This window comes from Oncorhynchus mykiss, chromosome 17, assembly GCF_013265735.2.
Source record: "Oncorhynchus mykiss isolate Arlee chromosome 17, USDA_OmykA_1.1, whole genome shotgun sequence".
Lineage (NCBI taxonomy): Eukaryota > Metazoa > Chordata > Actinopteri > Salmoniformes > Salmonidae > Oncorhynchus > Oncorhynchus mykiss.
This window is the reverse complement of record NC_048581.1, coordinates 14,247,574-14,262,946: the sequence shown is the minus strand read 5'-3', so window position 1 is coordinate 14,262,946 and position 15,373 is coordinate 14,247,574. Positions and strand designations below refer to the sequence as shown.

General features: G+C 41.9%; 2 protein-coding genes across 3 annotated transcripts in view; both read right to left on the bottom strand.

Annotated features, from left to right (window-relative positions):
- The window catches only part of LOC118940024, a 1,007,326-nt gene that overhangs the window by 167,042 nt on the left and 824,911 nt on the right, over positions 1–15,373 (bottom strand). The gene's annotated exons all lie outside the window — the stretch shown is intronic.
- Positions 942–6,266, bottom strand: LOC118940025 (zinc finger protein 239-like). Of its 2 annotated transcripts, none has more exons than XM_036948120.1 (3): positions 6,102–6,266; positions 3,767–3,941; positions 942–1,758 (listed from the first exon to the last, which is right to left on the bottom strand). In XM_036948120.1, the coding sequence occupies exons 1-3, from the start codon at positions 6,108–6,110 to the stop codon at positions 956–958; spliced, it is 987 nt and encodes a 328-aa protein (XP_036804015.1). In that variant the 5' UTR covers positions 6,111–6,266; the 3' UTR covers positions 942–955. The 2 variants fall into 2 exon arrangements, with proteins under 2 accessions (XP_036804015.1, XP_036804016.1); XM_036948121.1 differs by having other exon boundaries at positions 3,779–3,941.

The following is a 15,373-nucleotide window of genomic DNA, read 5'->3' as shown; positions in this document are numbered from 1 at the left end:
AGGACAGCTGTGGATTAGGGACGAGCGAGGAATCCGTCCCGAGGTCAGATGAAGTGAGAAGAAACAGTCCTATTTCACACACATATACTTCCACGCTCACGAAGGTTCGAGCATCAGGCAGGGCCATGACTACACCAGTGAGGAACCAATTAAGTTCCTGCCTAGCAACATAGTTTTATTGGCTGTCTAGATGTGCAAGGAGTTGACACCTCACCTAGTAGGAAGGTATAAAATATGTGCTTCTATAATCACGTCTTTGTCTTTGCAGCTGTATGACCCAGTGGGTGAATCACGTTGGTTTGAGCTTTTTCTGGTTGTCAGTGAGTTTTTACTGTTTGTTCAGAACTTAATAATACACACCTAGTATTGTTGAAACATTATTCTATATTATACAGTTATTTAATGGATAATAGGAGTGTCACGCCCTGACCTTAGAGATCCTGTTTATGTCTCTATTTTGGTTTGGTCAGGGTGTGAGTTGGGGTGGGTATTCTATATTCTATTATTTGTATTTCTATGTTTTGGCCGGGTAGGATTCTCAATCAGGGACAGCTGTCTATCGTTGTCTCTGATTGAGAACCATACTTAGGTAGCCCTTTTTCCCACCTGTCTTTGTGGGGAGTTGACTTTTGTTTATGGCACATAGCCTGTAGCTTCTCGGGTTGGTTTCTTGTTTTGTTGGTGTCATTTTTTATAATAAAAGAAAATGTACGCTGACCACGCCCCTTGGTCCACTTCCTTCAACAGCTGTGACAAGGAGTTAATGACATAAGATAGAGCTCTGAACACCCCACCCCACCCCATCACACACCACTCCTACTCCAAGACGCCTGATACATATGGATCCAGAGCTGCATATTATCTACACAGGTTTCCATGGTAATCAGACTGAGTAAACTGTTAGACAATGGGAGATGGATGACTCTTTGCAAGATGTTTTCTATTGAAACTTTATTTAGGGATCTTGAACCGGTGCCGGAGAGGAAAGGGCTTTCTGGTGTTTTTTCAGTGACTCTGAATGAGCAAAGCTCTTTCCACATAGACAAGAGTAAGGTTTCTCTCCAGTGTGTGTGAGCTGGTGTTTAGTCAGGTTGAAATCTCGAGCAAAACTCTTCCCACACTGATCACAGCTATATGGTTTCTCTCCTGTGTGCATACGTTGATGTATAGTCAGGTGTCCTGAATTCCTGAAGCTCTTCCCACATTGATCACAGCTGTAAGGCTTCTCTCCTGTGTGTGTGCGTTGGTGTGTAGTTAGGGTCCCTGATTGATTGAAGCTCTTCCCACACTGATCACAGCTATATGGTTTCTCTCCTGTGTGTATGCGTTGGTGTGTAGTCAGTTGTCCTGACGTCCTGAAACTCTTCCCACATTGATCACACCTATAAAGCTTCTCTCCTGTGTGAATGCGTTGGTGTGTAGTTAGGGTCCCTGATTGATTGAAGCTCTTCCCACACTGATCACAGCTATAAGGCTTCTCTCCTGTGTGTATGAATTGGTGTGTAGTTAGGGTCCCTGATTGATTGAAGCTCTTCCCACACTGATCACAGCTATAAAGTTTCTCTCCTGTGTGTATTTGTTGGTGTGTAATCAGATGTTGTGATTGTTTGAAGCTCTTCCCACACTGATCACAGCTACTGAGACGTTCTGATCTTAAGAGACTCTTCTGGAGAGACGTCTTGTCAGCATCACGTTGTTGTTTAGGATCTCCTGATGATAAGCCCCTCCCACTGAGAGAGCAAAGGTTTGGGCTGTACCCTGTGAAACAAAGATATTGAATAACATGGACATCTGAATCAGGGTACCTGACGGGACTTTAGTAAATGCAGAAAATTGCCAATCAAAATAAACATTTTTTTTTATTTGATTCCGAACATATAAAGTTTGTTTGTGAAAACTATTTCTAAGATGTATACTTTCAGTTTTTCCTGAACTCACTGGACTCGACCAAAAGGAGGAGACTTGAGCTGCTCCTGCTAGAACATATGCAGATTAAACAAGACAAAGACATCTGACATGGGCAGAAAACTTGCATTGTTGTTAATCTAACTACACGGTCCATTTTACAGGAGCTGCTACAGTGAAAGAACACCATGCTATTGTTTGAGGAGAGTGCACAGTTATGAACGTGAAAATGTATCAATAAACCAATTAGGCACATTTGGGCAGACTTGATACAACATTTTGAACAGTAATGCAATGGATCATTGAATCAGTCAAAAACGTTGCACATATACTGCAAAATCTAAGTACGTGTACTATGCATTTTGCTCGCATTTGTGCATCACAACACTGAAGTGTAAGGGGCCTCCAATTTTTAAACAGACTGTATCTTTATATTTACCACTTGGGTCCTGTTTCAGTAATAATGAAGTCAGACCTTCTTGTTGCGTGTCTGATATTCTACCATTTATACAGGAGTGGCTAAAACATGCTAAGAACGGTCCTCTGAAAATATCAAAAAAGATTTGGTCTTGTCAACTGGTACGCTGTCCAACCATGGAGTTTTCCCAGACTTAAATTCATCAAGAGGTTCCTTCTCTGTAATTTGGCTTCACATGAGTCTTTCTGTACAGCTGTTCATTCGACATTATTAATAGGAAAATAATCCACACAGTTCTTCGGTTGGTGGAGATGGAGGAGACTGAAATGGAAACAGCTTAAAGTACTTTGCTTCCTCCTTCAACATATTGTTTGGTGAATCATGGGTGACTAGATCATCTGTCACAAGTGGTGCATGTTTCCTACTGTCATAACTAGTTTGTTGCCTTGACAAAGTCCTTTCTGAAGATTGTTATGAATGTGAATAGTGATTAATTTACGTCTGTCCCTCGTTTTAAGGTCAACCCTGTTTCATACAACTCAACTCTCGTTTCAATATGGTGAAACTATTCCTCAAAAAATACAAATCCAAAAGAAACAATGAACATCTAATAGTCAAATCAGAGTAAAAGCAGGTGAGCTGGGTCTACTCTTTATCAATTTACTGCTGTTGTGTGGAGGAAAACTATGCAAGTAAACCCTTTTACCCAAACCTAGACATGCTAGAAATGTTTCTGTTGTTGTGAAGATTGCATTCAATTGCCGCTCCCTGTTGCACAACACAATCTTCCATCCCCCCAGTCACAAGCGGTTTTATGGCTGATTTAAAGGACTATTTTACCCATGTAATCCAGTGGTTTTGATGTTTTCAGTCGTCCCCCTGTTACATTCAACCGTGTCACTTTATTTGGCACATAGGCACTTAGTACAGTAATATTTGTATTCAATATGTCTTGAGATGGAAAAACGTGTTCTATTAAGTTGAACATGTGCTCTATATGACAGAATGTTCAAATTAGGTGAAATATATATATTTTGGACCAAGTTACACTTTTAAAAATGGGTTAAACTACCCAGATATTTTAATCAATATATCATTAATCAATTTATGACTAAAGTGCATAAAGATGGCAGAATTATGATATGACGTCATTGTTTTAGAACTATCCAGAAAGTTCTGAAACTACGGTGCTCGACATTGTGTTGCTTTATTGGAACATTGAACAATCTACTTTTTACGAGTTTTCAAATTGCCAGCGTCTTGAAACTAAAATTGAGATCTTGTTTACTGGGCTAATGTCCATACCAAAACAACAACAAAAGATAGCAGTGTGGAAAACAGTGAACTCGGCAAAATGAGTAATTTGTGGTAAGTAATGCGGGCCGCCATCTTTATGCACCTCCGCTATTGTTTCAGAAGCAGACTGTAGTCTAATCTACACACCATGGTTCTTACTTAATGAAATCCAATCTCCCTCTTCCTTCTCTTCTCCTCCTCTCTCAGTTCCACTCTGCCCCGGTGTTTTCCTGCAGTCGACCAGACGCAGCAGTAAAGCGGTCCCGGGAGGCGTTTGACCCGGGGACTCCGTGAGGGTAGAGGGGAACGGGCTAGCTTTGTCCTGTTGGCCGCAATAAATATCAAACATAGTTTATCATTAAACCAAATATTGTATCATTTTAGTCAACACCTCTGATTTGGGAGCATCCCTAGAATATCTCCGTTTTCTATACCAGTAATTTACTTTCAAAACAGAGAGGAAGAGGCGACTTGTGGCTTATTTGATCGAATATACGTTTCGTAATTATTAAGTTGTTAAGAGTGTACTGATAAAAGTAGGACACGTGACATGTCAGCAATATTGAGAGGAAAAAAAAAACACTAGTGCCAGGTCGATATTAGTTACCATAGCCACAAAGTCATAAACGTTATTACTGGACCCCGCTGGTCATCTATGAACGTTTGAACATCTTGAGGAACAATCTGGCCTTAACAATTTATGGTCTTAAAATGTCATATTAAACCTAACCTTAACCACACTGCTAACCTTATGCCTGACCCTAACCTTAAAAATATATATATTTTTTTGTTTCCATGAATTTCTACGATATAAATGTTTTACTTTGTGGCTGTATTAACGACTCCCTTCCATTTTTTAAGACACTACTTTTCATTGCCATTACACATAAGAAGCCAACCACATTCATTATGGGGTTTAGTTACAGGAATGTGGTTTCTCACCCCACAAAAGGGGGGCTACAGAAAAGTTAGGAGAATGAATGTGGACAGAATAAAAGTTTTGGGTGGGTGGGTGATAACCAGAAGAGGCAGATGGGATTGTATGGCAGGGACTTTAGCCCCACGGTACCTATCACTGTGAGTCCACCATGGCTCCTCCCACCTCCAGTAGTTGATTTACACGTGTTGGAGAGAGTACAGAAAGACAGGGAGGGGGTTGATCCATGACAGTTCTTTAAAAGGCAACTAGAAACTGTACATCTGTATTCTTTACCCAAATATACAGATGGATGGAAAGACCCAAGGACAGGTCAGACTGGACCAGCCTTTGTTGAACAGGAAAGTGGCTGTCAGGAGACGTATTACAGACCAACTGGCTGTGTACATGGCAGAGCTGATGGCCAAACTGTTGGCCTTGCAGTGGATGGAGGAAGTCAAACCAGACAGAGTAGATATATGTTCATGTGCTGTGTTGATGAGTCTGCAATCATTTAGCTCACATAGCAGACAAGGAGCGCTACATGAGGAAATTCAAATTCAGGCCCGGTTGAGACAGATGGGTGTCCATATAAGGTTTGCTTGAGTCCCGGGCCATGTGGGGGTGGAAGGGAATGAGGAAGTAGATGCGCTAGCTAAACAGGCCATTAGGAGACAGGAAGTGGAGGTGCCACTGAGCAAGTCAGAGGCTGAGGGAATGATATGGGCAGTGGTGGTGAAGAGATGGCAGGAGCAGTGGAACAGTGACAAGGGCAGGCATCGATTCATTGTGGTGGTGCAGAGATGGCAGGAGCAGTGGAACAGGGACAATAAGGGCAGGCCTCTATTCACTGTTGACATTTTAGTAATTTAGCCGACACTGATCTAGAGTGACTTACACAAACAATTAGAGTTAAGTTGCTCAGAGGCACAGACAGATTTGTCACCTATTCGGCTCGAGTTACTGGCCCAACGCTCTAAACTGCTAGGTTTACCTGCCACCCCTATTCCAGGTACAGAGTAAAGTAAGGGAGGATGGTAGGAATGGACAGAAGAGAGGAGGCTTTCCTTACAAGGCTGAGTAGGACACAGCCAGGTGAATAAGTCATTACATGTGACAGGAAAGCATCCAACAGGAAGGTGTGATTACTGCCAGGAAACAGAGACAGTGGAGAATGTACTGATACAGTGTGGGCAGTATGATCGGGAAACAGAGAGACTGATACTGTATGAGGGAGAAAGGGGTATAGGAATTGAGTTTGATAAGCATATTGAGTTGAACATCGTTAGATACAGTCGCAAAAATGTATCTTTTTTTTCATATAATTAATAATCTGACCTTCAAATAAGTGGAGGTGAACAAGTGTACACTTTGGGAGGAAGGAGAGATGCTTAGGTAATAGGCGTAGATTCCTACGCATGATAAAATAGTACGCTACTTTGCCGACGGAAAACAAAATCCCAACGAGTTTTACAGCAATGTAGAGGATCAAAGATGATGAAAACTAGTCCTAGACGTTTTATACAACACATCAGACCTACACTGTTAAAAGTAAACCAGACTTACCGGATTCATCGCGGAAGCTATTGTTTATTCAGCGTTTCTTACTAAAGAAAATAAATGTGTAGGCTACAGCGCAGTTACTATGTTGTCACAATGTTAAGATAAGGATTGGGGGGTTTCCGGCCGCAAGAGAATTCCAGTCTCGGCGTTGCAACTGATGCACACCCCTAGGCCAGAGCAATCAAACATCTACTTAAATATCCAAGCTCAATTACTTTATGACAACATAACGTCTCACATCACATGTAGGCTAATCTCACTTCAGAAAGGTATTTGATAAGATTGCCCCCGATCTATAAAAGTCGAGTGAAGTCAAGAAAACAACCAACAACACCACTTTCACTAAGAATCCTGTTTTCTGCTATCGTCTACTTTTACCTGGCAGCAATTTGTAACCGAGTTTAATTTGAGTCCTGATGTTATCGAGGCTGTTGTTGCATCTCCCTCCCTGCAGCCATAGAAACGTAAAGAGAGACAACAAACACATTTTATAACTGGTGAAAAACTACACCTGATATTTCAATTAAGCAGGAAAAAGTCTCTATCATAACAGATGTGTAGCACTGTAAGACACGTGTTTCTGTTGTTTTAAACCTGTTTTATTCTCAGGACCAGGACTACAACACCGAGTATTGGGGCCCAGGACAACAACATATCCTGGTCTCTATTCTCAGGACCAGGACTATAACACTGAGTATTGGGGCCCAGGACAACAACATATCCTGGTCTCTATTCTCAGGACCAGGACTATAACACTGAGTATTGGGACCCAGGCCAACAACATATCCTGGTCTCTATTCTCAGGACCAGGACTATAACACTGAGTATTGGGACCCAGGCCAACAACATATCCTGGTCTCTATTCTCAGGACCAGGACTATAACACTGAGTATTGGGACCCAGGCCAACAACATATCCTGGTCTCTATTCTCAGGACCAGGACTATAACACTGAGTATTGGGACCCAGGCCAACAACATATCCTGGTCTCTATTCTCAGAACCAGGACTATAACACTGAGTATTGGGACCCAGGCCAACAACATATCCTGGTCTCTATTCTCAGGACCAGGACTATAACACTGAGTATTGGGACCCAGGCCAACAACATATCCTGGTCTCTATTCTCAGGACCAGGACTATAACACTGAGTATTGGGACCCAGGCCAACAACATATCCTGGTCTCTATTCTCAGGACCAGGACTATAACACTGAGTATTGGGATCCAGGCCAACAACATATCCTGGTCTCTATTATCAGAACCAGGACTATAACACTGAGTATTGGGACCCAGGCCAACAACATATCCTGGTCTCTATTCTCAGAACCAGGACTATAACACTGAGTATTGGGACCCAGGCCAACAACATATCCTGGTCTCTATTCTCAGGACCAGGACTATAACACTGAGTATTGGGGCCCAGGCCAACAACATATCCTGGTCTCTATTCTCAGGACCAGGACTATAACACTGAGTATTGGGACCCAGGACAACAACATATCCTGGTCTCTATTCTCAGAACCAGGACTATAACACTGAGTATTGGGACCCAGGCCAACAACATATCCTGGTCTCTATTCTCAGAACCAGGACTATAACACTGAGTATTGGGACCCAGGCCAACAACATATCCTGGTCTCTATTCTCAGGACCAGGACTACAACACTGAGTATTGGGACCCAGGCCAACAACATATCCTGGTCTCTATTCTCAGGACCAGGACTATAACACTGAGTATTGGGGCCCAGGCCAACAACATATCCTGGTCTCTATTCTCAGGACCAGGACTATAACACTGAGTATTGGGACCCAGGCCAACAACATATCCTGGTCTCTATTCTCAGGACCAGGACTATAACACTGAGTATTGGGACCCAGGCCAACAACATATCCTGGTCTCTATTCTCAGAACCAGGACTATAACACTGAGTATTGGGACCCAGGCCAACAACATATCCTGGTCTCTATTCTCAGGACCAGGACTATAACACTGAGTATTGGGACCCAGGCCAACAACATATCCTGGTCTCTATTCTCAGGACTAGGACTATAACACTGAGTATTGGGACCCAGGCCAACAACATATCCTGGTCTCTATTCTCAGGACCAGGACTATAACACTGAGTATTGGGATCCAGGCCAACAACATATCCTGGTCTCTATTCTCAGAACCAGGATTATAACACTGAGTATTGGGACCCAGGCCAACAACATATCCTGGTCTCTATTCTCAGAACCAGGACTATAACACTGAGTATTGGGACCCAGGCCAACAACATATCCTGGTCTCTATTCTCAGGACCAGGACTATAACACTGAGTATTGGGGCCCAGGCCAACAACATATCCTGGTCTCTATTCTCAGGACCAGGACTATAACACTGAGTATTGGGACCCAGGACAACAACATATCCTGGTCTCTATTCTCAGAACCAGGACTATAACACTGAGTATTGGGACCCAGGCCAACAACATATCCTGGTCTCTATTCTCAGAACCAGGACTATAACACTGAGTATTGGGACCCAGGCCAACAACATATCCTGGTCTCTATTCTCAGGACCAGGACTACAACACTGAGTATTGGGACCCAGGCCAACAACATATCCTGGTCTCTATTCTCAGGACCAGGACTATAACACTGTGTATTGGGGCCCAGGCCAACAACATATCCTGGTCTCTATTCTCAGGACCAGGACTATAACACTGAGTATTGGGACCCAGGCCAACAACATATCCTGGTCTCTATTCTCAGGACCAGGACTATAACACTGAGTATTGGGACCCAGGCCAACAACATATCCTGGTCTCTATTCTCAGGACCAGGACTATAACACTGAGTATTGGGACCCAGGCCAACAACATATCCTGGTCTCTATTCTCAGGACCAGGACTATAACACTGAGTATTGGGACCCAGGCCAACAACATATCCTGGTCTCTATTCTCAGGACCAGGACTATAACACTGAGTATTGGGGCCCAGGCCAACAACATATCCTGGTCTCTATTCTCAGGACCAGGACTATAACACTGAGTATTGGGACCCAGGCCAACAACATATCCTGGTCTCTATTCTCAGAACCAGGACTATAACACTGAGTATTGGGACCCAGGCCAACAACATATCCTGGTCTCTATTCTCAGGACCAGGACTATAACACTGAGTATTGGGACCCAGGCCAACAACATATCCTGGTCTCTATTCTCAGGACCAGGACTATAACACTGAGTATTGGGACCCAGGCCAACAACATATCCTGGTCTCTATTCTCAGGACCAGGACTATAACACTGAGTATTGGGACCCAGGCCAACAACATATCCTGGTCTCTTCTACATAATACTACATTTAAAAAAAAAATGAATATGCAATCAGCAATGTAAACAAAACAAGAAAACATGAACCTACATTGCAGATGTATGTTCTACTCTGACAAGCATTCGTTCTGCGTAGAAAGTAGAATGTTGAGGTATAAGATATTATCAAGTGTATTTCCAGTGTGAAGAGAGAGAGGTTTGGCAGGAGACCTTACTGGCCGTGAGGTAACAGAAGAGTGTGAGGTCTGTGGTTGACCTATACGTACTGATGGGCAGAGCTGGCTTCCTGCCCCCATGATGACTCTTCCTAACAACCAACACATCATTCGATTCACAATAAAAATGTGTGAACATCTTTCTGGAGCATACTTAATATGTAATAAGGAAAGTTTAAAGATATCCATATTAAAATCCTTTCAAATCTATGCACCAACATTTGACAACACTAATAGGCCTGTGGCTTCTGTACTTCTATATGTCCCATAATACAAGAGGTCTATGCTCCTTGTAAAACATTTTTGTTGTTGTTGATATTATAGATTTTAATACGCCCACGAAGGTTCGAGCATCAGGCAGGGCCATGACTACACCAGTGAGGAACCAATTAAGTTCCTGCCTAGCAACAGAGTTTTATTGGCTGTCTAGATGTGCAAGGAGTTGACACCTCACCTAGTAGGAAGGTATAAATAAATATATGTGCTTCTATAATCACGTCTTTGTCTTTGCAGCTGTATGACCCAGTGGGTGAATCACGTTGGTTTGAGCTTTTTCTAGTTGTCTGTGAGTTTTTACTGTTTGTTCAGAACTTAATAATACACACCTAGTATAGTTGAAACATGATTCTATATTATACAGTTATTTAATGGATAATAGGAGTTAATGACATAAGATACAGCTCTGAACACCCCACCACTCCTACTCCAAGACGCTTGATACATATGGATCCAGAGCTGCATATTATCTACACAGGTTTCCATGGTAATCAGACTGAGTAAACTGTTAGACAATGGGAGATAGATGACTCTTTACAATATGTTTTCTATTGAAACTGTATTTAGGGATCTGAAACCGGTGCCGGAGAGGAGGGAGATGAAAGTAAACAGGTTTGTGCTTTCTGGTGTTTTATCAGTGCCCCTGAATGAGTAAGCTCTTCCCACATAGACAGGAGTGAGGACTCTCTCCAATGTGTGTGAGCTGGTGTTTAGTCAGAGTGAAATCTCAAGCAAAACTCTTTCCACACTGATCACAGCTATAAGGCTTCTCTCCTGTGTGTATGCGTTGGTGTGTAGTCAGGGCTCCTGATTGTTTGAAGCATTTATATGATTTCTCTGATGAGATTTTTAAGGTTTTAGATACAGCGAAACCCTTCCCACGCTGAGAGCAGTGGTATGGTTTCTCTCTGGTGTGAATCCCTCTGTTTAGTAAAATTCTTCCCACAGTCAGAGCAGCAGTGGTAAGGTTTCTTCCCTATATCTCTCTGCTGGTGTTTCTTGATGTGTCCTGTTCTGGAGAGACTCTTCTCTGTCTTGTCAGCATCATGATGTTGTTGAGGCTCCCCAGATGATAAGCCCCTCCCACTGAGAGAGCAACGATTAGGGATGTCCCCTGTGAAACAAAGACATTGAATAGTTTTGCAAATATGGGTCCATAAACAGATGAGTTGTTCCATTAAATGAATACCTTTAGTGTCCCTTTGATAATTTTTCTGTAGAAATTGTGCACCAATATTACATTTTAAATCTGTTATATTTAATAAAGTTCCCTTTAATACAGAACACATGGAGGATTCGATTCATCAGATGTTTAGTATGAATAAATACTTGGTAAAGTGACACAATTCAGCATTGAGGTCCTTCTGTCAACCCTGTGTAACTTCTAGAAAGATTTTAACTCACCTAATACAGAGTTTGGTTTTTCAATTGAATGGTGCTTTTATGTAGTTTTCATAGGAGTGGTGTTTTGTGTTTGTTACATGCACAGCACCTTACTAACTTTCCTCAGGGTTGCCGTCGGCGATGCCATCCTATTACAGTACAGCACATTCTTGGCATTAGTATCTGTCATTGGATGGTGTTATTGTCAGGCATTTGGTTTTACAATAATGGAAGTGTGAATTTAGTGTCTGTGCCAAATGGCAACCTGCTCTCTATGGGTCCTGGTCAAAAGTAGAGCACTGCATGGGGAAGAGGGTACCATTTGGGATGGAATCTCAGTGTCAAATGTTGTGTTTTCTTGGTGCTACACATCAGTGTTCTCCCCAAAGAACAGAAGAGGCGCTTTGCCACCTTGTGGACTGGCTACGCCACTATGTAAACACTTAAAAAAAAAACTTTATTTGTTTTCATAAACCAGGTTTCCATCCAACCTAGACAAGGTGGGATTGCACTAGCAGCTAACGCTAAACCCATTAAAACATCACCACTATACCAACTAACGCTAAACCCATTAAAACATCACCACTATACCAACTAATGCTAAACCCATTAAAACATCACCACTATACCAACTAACCCTACACCCATTAAAACCTCACCACTATACCAACTAACCCTACACCCATTAAAACCTCACCACTATACCAACTAACCCTACACCCATTAAAACATCACCACTATACCAACTAACCCTACACCCATTAAAACCTCACAACTATTCCAACTAACCCTAAACACACTCAAACCTCACCACTATACCAACTAACCCTACACCCATTAAAACCTCACCCCATACCAACTAACCCTACACCCATTAAAACCTCACTGCTATACCAACTAACCCTACACCCATTAAAATCTCACCACTATTTCAACTAACCCTAAACACACTCAAACTTCGCCACTATACCAACTAACCCTACACCCATTAAAACCTCACCCCTATACCAACTAACCCTACACCCATTAAAACCTCACCGCTATACCAACTAACCCTACACCCATTAAAACCTCACTCCTATACCAACTAACCCTACACCCATTAAAATCTCACGACTATTCCAACTAACCCTAAACACACTCAAACCTCACCACTATACCAACTAACCCTACACCCATTAAAACCTCACCCCATACCAACTAACCCTACACCCATTAAAACCTCACCGCTATACCAACTAACCCTACACCCATTAAAACCTCACCCCTATACCAACTAACCCTACACCCATTAAAACCTCACCGCTATACCAACTAACCCTACACCCATTAAAACCTCACCGCTATACCAACTAACCCTACACCCATTAAAACCTCACCGCTATACCAACTAACCCTACACCCATTAAAACCTCACCCCTATACCAACTAACCCTACACCCATTAAAACCTCACCCCTATACCAACTAACCCTACACCCATTAAAACCTCACCCCTATACCAGCTAACCCTACACCCATTAAAATCTCACCACTATTCCAACTAACCCTAAACCCATTAAAACCTCACCACTATACCAACAACCCCTACACCCATTAAAACGTCACCACTATTTTGCTGCCATCCTGTTAGAAGGTAACAGATTATTTTATTACTGTGGTTAAAATGCATTTTCATTGTGTTCCATGGTGTTTTTCGCCCCCTATTGGACCTTTCTGGTACTTATAAAGACTGTACGGAAACAGGAAGTAGAGTAGTCGTTCTGTACGCAGAGAAGCAGCTAAAAACATCGCTGTGGTGCAGGTCTTTCAGTGCAGTTTTTTCTTGTCACGCTTCAGCCTCGGAAAATATTTGTTTGTAATTGCTAGTGATGATAATCTTGTTATTGATATTGTTTACTTATCAATGTTAGTTGCATTTACTCAAACAAATGGCCTTGCCTTTCATGTATGCCTTCATCCGTATTACTTTGCTCGTGCGTCATGTAAACGAATTGTAGAACATACAATACTTGAGTTTTATTACTGTTTCTAATGTAATATGCTTTGTTATTGTACAGAGGTGGTTGCACATTATTAGAATAATGAAAGGAGTTAGCTAGTTGCTACTCATATGGTAATTAGCTATCTGGTTTGTCATCATGCCAGATACATTGTACCTTGGCGCGCGCTTTGTATTTATGCAAATTCAACTTGAAATGTATAACGTACAGTATGTCGATGTGAATTGAATACTAAAGTATATTATTTTCTGTATTTTGAAGTCTCACAACATAAACGTTTTCAAAATATTAATTCAAGAAAAGTCACGCCTTGGGAGTTTTATTGAAGACTTAGTTGTTAGCTATCTGTCTAGTTTTGCATGGGAACGCAATTTCAGGGAATAATAACTATACCAACTAACCCTACACCCATTAAAACCTCACCACTATACCAACTAACCCTCCACCCATTAAACCGTCATCACTATACCAACTAACCCTACACCCATTAAAACCTCACCACTATACCAACTAACCCTCCACCCATTAAACCGTCATCACTATACCAACTAACCCTACACCCATTAAAACCTCACCACTATACCAATTAACCCTACACCCATTAAAACCTCACCACTATACCAACTAACCCTCCACCCATTAAAACGTCATCACTATACCAACTAACCCTACACCCATTAAAACCTCACCACTATACCAACTAACCCTACACCCATTAAAACCTCACCACTATACCAATTAACCCTACACCCATTAAAACCTCACCACTGTTCCACTCCAGCACCAGTCTGTTTGTTTCCCCCCTAGTCTGATAGTTTTAAAAATAAAAGATCTGATTGACTGAACGTGATACACAGCATCCGAGAAGAGCATTGGTTACTCTAGCATGGTGGTGGAAAATGGTGTTTCAGAAAGTACACACAGTTTCCCTGTAGTTTTCTTCTGCCTTCTCGCCATTATATCAAGTTAAAGGGGAAGTTGACCAAAATCCCACATTTCCCAAGTGATTCCATACATTGAAACTAGTTAGGTGGAGTTCTCCTCTCTCCTCCTACAGTGTAGAACTGGAGAGCTGCTAAAATGAGTCATGTGACGTGTCTTTGTGCGGCTCCATTGTCAGTCAAAGAGCAATTAAGAAAACCATGAATTGTCGACAAATTACTTTTGTTTAAAGGGTCTGGTCAAATTAGCTATTTTAATCAAAAATACTATCGGTTTTAAGTCAGGAAATGTGTACTTTCCACCTAAAACAACTGTGATTATTTTATATTATTATTTCATGTGGCTGCAACAACAGGGGGAGGAGGCACATTCCACCTAACTAATTTCAATGTTTGGGATTTTAGGTAAACTTCCCCTTTATATGGAGGAAATCTACAACTTTGCAGCCTGAATGGAGAATTGTTTTATGTAGGAACCGGTCCATGGGGATATGCGTGTATAGCGGGGATATAAGCATATAAACCCTGTCGTCTACACCTGTTGTATTGGCCCAATAACGTTTGATTTGATATGATAAAACGACTCAATATCGCCATTTGCAGGCCTTTGGGCAACTGTGAAGTATACATTGTCCACCCCTTGACTGTTTTTGTACTGTTACTATAATTTAAAGTTCCATTGAATCTATTCAAACTTTGCATGATGTATTGTTTTCTCTCTCAGCCACATTGGTTGACAGGAAAGTGTTCTGGTACTTTGTTTACACGCGAATCGCGTAGTTTTCTCGGAAATGTATAGGATGCGTTCGTAAATTTGCTCTGGCTATCTACTCCTATTTCAGAGCACTCTCGTCTGAGTGCCAGAGCGCAGAATAACTGATGCATTTACTAAAGCTCAACACCTGTTGAAGATGGCTGGTGTCAGTAAACGTCGGCAAAAAAAAGGTAATTCAATTGAGGCCAGCAGCACAGTTACAATCACCAACCACCTGGATAAAATGAAATAAGCCTAACCAGCTCTGCTAGGACGAGTAAAATGTTCAGAGCGAGGGGTTCTCTCATTTGTGCCTGGAAGTAGCTAGCCGGTTAGCTTGGGCGCTTGACTGCCGTTGTGAGGTTAAAACACTCAGATCAACCCTAC